Source organism: Cebus imitator, unplaced genomic scaffold (assembly GCF_001604975.1).
Source record: "Cebus imitator isolate Cc_AM_T3 unplaced genomic scaffold, Cebus_imitator-1.0 Scaffold234, whole genome shotgun sequence".
Taxonomy (NCBI): Eukaryota; Metazoa; Chordata; class Mammalia; order Primates; family Cebidae; genus Cebus; species Cebus imitator.
The window spans coordinates 3,294,654-3,301,267 of record NW_016107549.1 but is presented as its reverse complement, the minus strand read 5'-3'; the positions used below and the strand labels follow the sequence as shown (position 1 = coordinate 3,301,267).

The window sequence follows — 6,614 nt, the reverse complement described above, 5'->3', positions numbered from 1 at the left end:
AAAAAAAAAAAAAAAAAAAAAAAAGTCTGGGCACAGTGGCACATGGCTGTAATCCTAGCACTAGCACTTTGGGAGGCCGAGGTGGGTGGATCACCTGAGGCCAGGAGCTCAAGACCATTCCGACCCAGTCTCTACTAACAATACAAAAATTAGCCGGGTGTGGTGGCGGGCACCTGTAATCCCAGCTACTCGGGAGGCTGAAACACAAGAATCATTGGAACCTGGGAGGCAGAGTTTGCAGTGAGCCTAGATCGCGCCATTGCACTCCAGCCTGGGTGACAGAATGAGACCCTGTCTCAGAAAAAAAGGGAAATGACCCAAATGCCCACGAACAAGGGGAGGCTCAATTAGGGCACGTTGTGCACGGAAACACTAAACAGACATTAAAACATTTTGTTGTAGAAAATGACAGGAAAAGATATCCATGACACAGCCAGCAGTGCGGCACGGGGGCTACAATTCCAGCGTGGCCTTCAGTTCTGCACACGTGCGTCAAAGGTGGGGAGAGTTCTGGAGGTGGGTGGCGCTGAGGGCTGCACAACACTGGGGACGTACCTAATGCCCTGAACTAGGTACTAAAACCTGACTACCATGGTAAATTCTATCTTACATATGATTTCTCATAATTTTTTTTAAATGCCCAGGCCGGGCGCGGTAGTTCATGCCTGTTATCCCAGCACTTTCAAAGGCTGAAGGTGGGTGGATCTCGAGGTCCAGAGTTTCAGACCAGCCTGGCCATGGTGAAACTCCATCTCTACTAAAAATACAAAATTTAGCCGGGCACAGTGTTACATACCTGTAATCCCAGCTACTTGGGAGGCTGAGGCAGGAGATTAACTTGAACTCAGGAAGCAGAGGTTGCAGTGAACCAAGATCACGCCAGTGCACTCCAGCCTGGGCAACAGAGCGAGACTCTGTCTCAAAAAAATTTTTTGAATTAAAAATGCCCAACTACTCAGGAGGCTGAGATGGAAGGATTGCTTGAGCCCAGGAGTTTAAGTTCAACCAGGGCAACATAGCAAGACCCGATGTCTAAGAAAATTTAAAAAATAACTTTCAGTACAAATATTAGTTGGTTGTGGTGGTGGGCACCTGTAATTCCAGCTACTTGGGATACTGAGACAGGAGAACCACTTGAACCTGGGAGGTGGAGATTGCAGTGAGCCGATCATACCACTGTACTCCAACCTGGGTGACAAGAGCGAAACTCCATCTCAAAAAAATAAAAATAATGTTTAAAAAAATGTTTAAAATATCTTAAAAACGCTGGGAGCAGTGGCTCATGCCTGTAATCTCAGCACTTTGAGAGGCTGAGGCAGGTGAACCACGAGGTCAAGATATCGAGACCATCCTGGCCAAACATGGTCAAACCCCGTCTCTACTAAAAATACAAAAATTAGCTGGGCGTGGTGGCGCACGCCTGTAGTCCCAGCTACTCGGAAAGCTGAGGCAGGAGTATTACATGAACTCAGGAGGTGGAGGTTGCAATGAGCCAGGATCACGCTACTGCACTCCAGCCTGGCAGCAGATCAAGACTATGTCTCTCAAAAAAAAAATAAAAATTCATGAAGAAATAGATGGAGGTCAGGCACGGTGGCTCACACCTGTAATCCTAGCACTTTGGGGAGGCTAAGATGGGAGTATCGCTTGAGACCAGGAGTTCAAGACCAGCCTGGGCAACATAATGAGATTCAGTAGCTACAAAAAAATTTTTTTAATTAGCTGGGTGTGGTGACATGTGCCTGTAGGCCCAGCTACTTAGGAGGCTGAGGTGGAAGGATCTCTTGAGCCCTGGGAGTTCAAGGCTTCAGTGAGCTATGATGGTGCCACTGCACTCCAGCCTGGACCACAGAGCTAGACCCTGTCTCTAAAAATAAATAATTAAAAGAAATAGATAGGGAGAGTGTGGAACAGACGTGTCAGTAACATCACCTCTGGGTGAAGGGATTTCAGGATCACATTCTTCTCTGTACAGAGAAGATATGTCTTTTTTTGGTCAAGAAATTCAACTGTTAGTTTTTTAAGGACAAGCTTGGGTGGGGTGCCTGCTGGGGGCAGTGCTGGTCCTTCACTGCAGCCCAGGGACCCTGCGAGAGTCCCAGTATGTGTTACGCCCCGAGCCAGCCACGCTGGAGGGAGAGCGGGTGCAGGGGCCCTCCTCCGTGTCCCAGCCCGGCCCCTGGGATTGCGTCGCGCCCTCTGCTTGTCGACCTGGGTGCTGGCTGTCCTATTTTACTACTATTGACCCTGAAGGCCATCGAGGAGGGCACGCTGGAGGAGATCGAAGAGGAGGTCCGGCAGAAGAAATCGTCACGGAAGCGCAAGCGAGACAGTGACGCCGGCTCCTCCACCCCGACCACCAGCACCCGCAGCCGTGACAAGGACGATGAGAGCAAGAAGCAGAAGAAGCGCGGGCGGCCTCCCGCTGAGAAGCTCTCCCCAAATCCACCCAACCTCACCAAGAAGATGAAGAAGATCGTGGATGCCGTGATCAAGTACAAGGACAGGTAGGCGAGGAGACAGGGCGGGTGGGGACCACGGGGGTCCTTGTGGGAGCAGACCTGGTCTCTGCACTGTGACCCTGCACACTCAGGCTGGGGGCTGCTCACTCACTCATTCACAAACACTGGCTGAATCTTTGTGTCTTTGAGCCTGGCCCTGAGGAGCATACTTTCTGGAACGGAAGGACACGTGTATTATCCATGTTGAGAGGGAACGTCTCACGGGGTCGGGAGGAGAGGCAGGGGTGCGCGTCTCAGGGAATGGGACATTGGAGCAGAGCCTTGAGAGACGGGAGGTTGGGGAGAGTCCACCAGCAGAGGCCACAGCAGGCAGAGAGGCTCTGCCAAAGCTGAGGCCTAGTGGCCTCAAGGGGCGAGGTGGGATGAGGGGATCCATGGCAGCATGGCTCTGCCAAAGCTGAGGCCTGGTGGCCTCAAGGGGTGAGGCGACATGAGGGGATCCATGCTGCCTGTGCAGCCAGGGGGACAGGGACAAGAGTCTGGCGTGTCTAGAGCAGAGAAAGTGGCAGCCCTCTCCTGTCCTTGCACCCTTCCGGGATACCCGTGCCATCTCTGTGTTGCTGAGATGGTGGCCACACTCCTGCCCTCTGCTAGGCCCTGCTCTGGGCCTGGAGGTCCCTGTCCTCACGGACATGTCCTGTATCCGAGGTAGCATGCAGTTCCAGCTGTGGCCGCGGCCCAGTGGTGGATCATAACGTAGTGGTGGATCATGAGTGCTGCTTATATATTTTCTGTGAGCCACTGTATATGAGTGCCATTTAAGAAGAAAGGAATGGTTCTGAGTCACTCCCCAGGGAGACGTGTGCGCCTTCTAGCAGCCCAGGGCAGGTCATAGAGCTGTGCAGGAGCCAGTGAGGGGTGTGAGGCCCATGCCTGGCCTAGGACTGGCGCCGTCTTCCACTCCCCAAGGTCTTATTCCACTTCCTGGTACACATTGGCCAGTACCACTGGCTCCGTAATGGGAGGGTTGTACTACTGGATTTTAAAGTAACAGTTTGCTGCTAGTCATGAAGCAGAGCGTGGGGGAATTGTATCTGTGAGAGGGGAAAGTGGCAGGAGCCCACATGTATCCTTTGGAGAGAATCTTACCAAGTATGAAATTTTAGAGGATGGTAACAATTGTAGTGCCTAAATTAATGGGTAAAAATTACCACATAAAGTCAGGTGTGGTGGCGTAATCCCAGCATTTTGGGAGGCTGAGGCAGGAGGATCGCTTGAGGTCAGGAGTTCGAGACTAGTCTGGGCAACATGGTGAAAACCCATCTTTACTAAAAATGCAAAAAAAAAAATATCTGGGCGTGGTGGTGCGTGCCCATAATCCCAGCTACTTGAGACTGAAGCAGGAGAATCACTTGAACCCAGGAAGGGGAGGTTGCTGGGAGCCAAGATCACACCACTGTCTCCAGCCTGGATGACAAGAGCAAGACTCCGGATCTAAAAACAAAAAAAAAGTACTGCTTAAAAAGGTTTTATTATTATTGCAGGAGAAACAGATGATGAATGAAAGGAGACATATTCAAGTTCAGTGTTAGATTTGAAAATGTCATGTGTTGTCAGTATTAAGAAAAAATACTGACTCGGATTTACAAACCTAACCCTGAGGCTAAGTCCTCAAAGAGGAAAGCAAGTGGAGGACTTCATTTACTTAAAGTGCAGGATACAGCTGGGGGCAGTCACTCATGCCTGTGGTCCCTGCCACTTGGGAGGCTTAGGTGGGAGGAACACTTGAGCATAGCAGGTCCAGGCTATAGTGAGCCGTGATCACACAGCTGCACTCCAGCCTGGGTGACAGAGTGAGACCTTGTCTCTTAAAAAATACAGAATACTTACTTACAACGCGGAGCAGGCATGGTGGCTGTTGCTTGTAATCCCAGCACTTTGGGAGGCTGAGGTGGGCGGATCACTTGAGGTCAGGAGTTTGAGACCAGCCTGGCCAGCATGGTAAAACCCCATCTTTACAAAATATACAAAAAAAGAAATTAACCAGATGTGGCGATGTGGGCTTGTGGACCCAGCTACTCGGGAGGCTGAGGCATGAGAATTGCTTGAATCCAGAAGGCAGAGGGTACAGTGAGCCAAGATGGCACCACTGCACTGCATCCTGGGTGACCGATTGAGATTCCATCTCACACACACACACAAATCGGAATTTGCAAAAATCTAATGATGGTGACAGACCTTCCCCATGTTTTATTTCTAATGATATTCTTGCACAGGAAACTTAACATTATCAACATAAAGGAGATCCTTGAAGTGGGGAAAGCATGGACATCTCTATCATGCTGGTCTCCTAGGTATCCACATAGAGAGGATGAGCCCTGACACCCCCCCCCCAACACACACACACACACACACACACACACACACACACACCCCTTGCACTTCGATTCACATTACATGGACTGTGGATGTAAGAACATGAAAGGCAAAACAAAGTTCTCGAAGAAAGCACAGGAGAAAATCTTCATGAGTGAGCATCGATTTCTTCCACAGGAGCCAAAAGCCAGTAACCACAAAGAACTGAGAAATTAGATTTCACTAAAATTAATTACATCTATTTATTAATGGGCACGCTAATAGAGACCGTGAAAACTACTCATAGATTCGGAAAAGACAACGCAGTTTTTTGTTGTTGTTTTTTTTTGGAGTCGGAGTTTCGCTCTTGTTACCCAGGCTGGAGTGCAATGGCGCGATCTCGGCTCACCGCAACCTCCGTCTCCTGGGTTCAGGCAATTCTCCTGCCTCAGCCTCCTGAGTAGCTGGGATTACAGGCACGCGCCACCATGCCCAGCTAATTTTTTGTATTTTTAGTAGAGACGGGGTTTCACCATTTTGACCAGGACGGTCTCGATCTCTTGACCTCATGATCCACCCGCCTCGGCCTCCCAAAGTGCTGGGATTACAGGCGTGAGCCACCGCGCCCGGCGACAACGCAGTTTAAAGCTGGGCAAGAGGCAGGGCCAGGGCCCCAAATAGCTGTGAAAACAGACATAGTACTGCTACCTGGAAGAAGCTTACATTTTGTTGAACGAAAGAAGCCGGATGCTAAAGAGGACCTACTGTGTGCCTGCAGTTCTGTAAGGGTCAGAAGCTGATCCACAGTGATGGCTGCTGAATGGTGCTTACCTTGAGGGGGTAGTTAGCAGGAAGCCATACGCCAGGCCTTCCAGGATATTGGGGATATTATTTCTATAGATCTGGAGATGTACATGATGTATGCATTCACCGAGGTGTGCACCTGCGACACGTATACTTTATTGCATTACACCTTAGTGTTTTTTTTGGGGGGGGGGGATTTTTTATTTTCTGGCCTTATTAATACACCTTGGTTTTTAAAGAGACAGAGAAAGCATGCTCAACTTATTAAGACTCTGAATATTTTCAGAGAAAAAAATATGTCCAGCGTTAATCCATTTGTTTTTAGTTGAGACTCACATAAGAAGCCCTCTTAGGGTCATAGTTGTTTATCATCTGACAAAGGAGGAAATGGCTCACCCAGGATGAATGACGCAATAAATTAAAACTTTCAGCCAAACACTGGCTCACGCCTATAATCCCAGCACTTTAGAAGGCCAAAGTGGGTGGATCTCTTGAGTCCAGGAGTTCAAGACCAGCCTGGGCAGTGTGGCGAAACACCATACTGCTTGATTTTAAATTAACAGTTTGCTGTTAGTCATGAAGCAATCTAACAGAAATTAGGCTAATTAATACAAAATTTAGCCATGCATGGTGGCGTGTGCCCATAGTCACTGCTACATGGGAAGCTTAGGTGGGAGGATCACCTGAGCTCAGGAAGTCGAGGCTGCAGTGCACCTTGATCATGCCACTGTATTCCAGCCTGGGCAACTGGAGTGACACCCTGTCTCAAAAAAAAGCAAAACAGCCAGGCTCGGTGGCTCAAGCCTGTAATCCCAGCACTTTGGGAGGCCGAGGCGGGTGGATCACGAGGTCAAGAGATCGAGACCATCCTGCTCAACATGGTGAAACCCCGTCTCTACTAAAAATACAAAACATTAGCTGGGCATGGTGGCGCGTGCCTGTAATCCCAGCTACTCAGGAGGCTGAGGCAGGAGAATTGCCTGAACCCAGGAG

The 6,614-nt window shown here is 49.6% G+C and overlaps 1 protein-coding gene across 1 annotated transcript in view; it reads left to right on the top strand.

Moving 5' to 3' along the window:
• SMARCA4 (SWI/SNF related, matrix associated, actin dependent regulator of chromatin, subfamily a, member 4) overlaps positions 1–6,614 on the top strand; it is a 98,713-nt gene that overhangs the window by 75,255 nt on the left and 16,844 nt on the right. The window contains exons 29-30 of the mRNA XM_017497770.2: positions 403–498; positions 2,254–2,507. Of these exons, the coding sequence (XP_017353259.1) occupies positions 403–498; positions 2,254–2,507 (350 nt within the window). The remainder of the gene's footprint in view (positions 1–402; positions 499–2,253; positions 2,508–6,614) is intronic.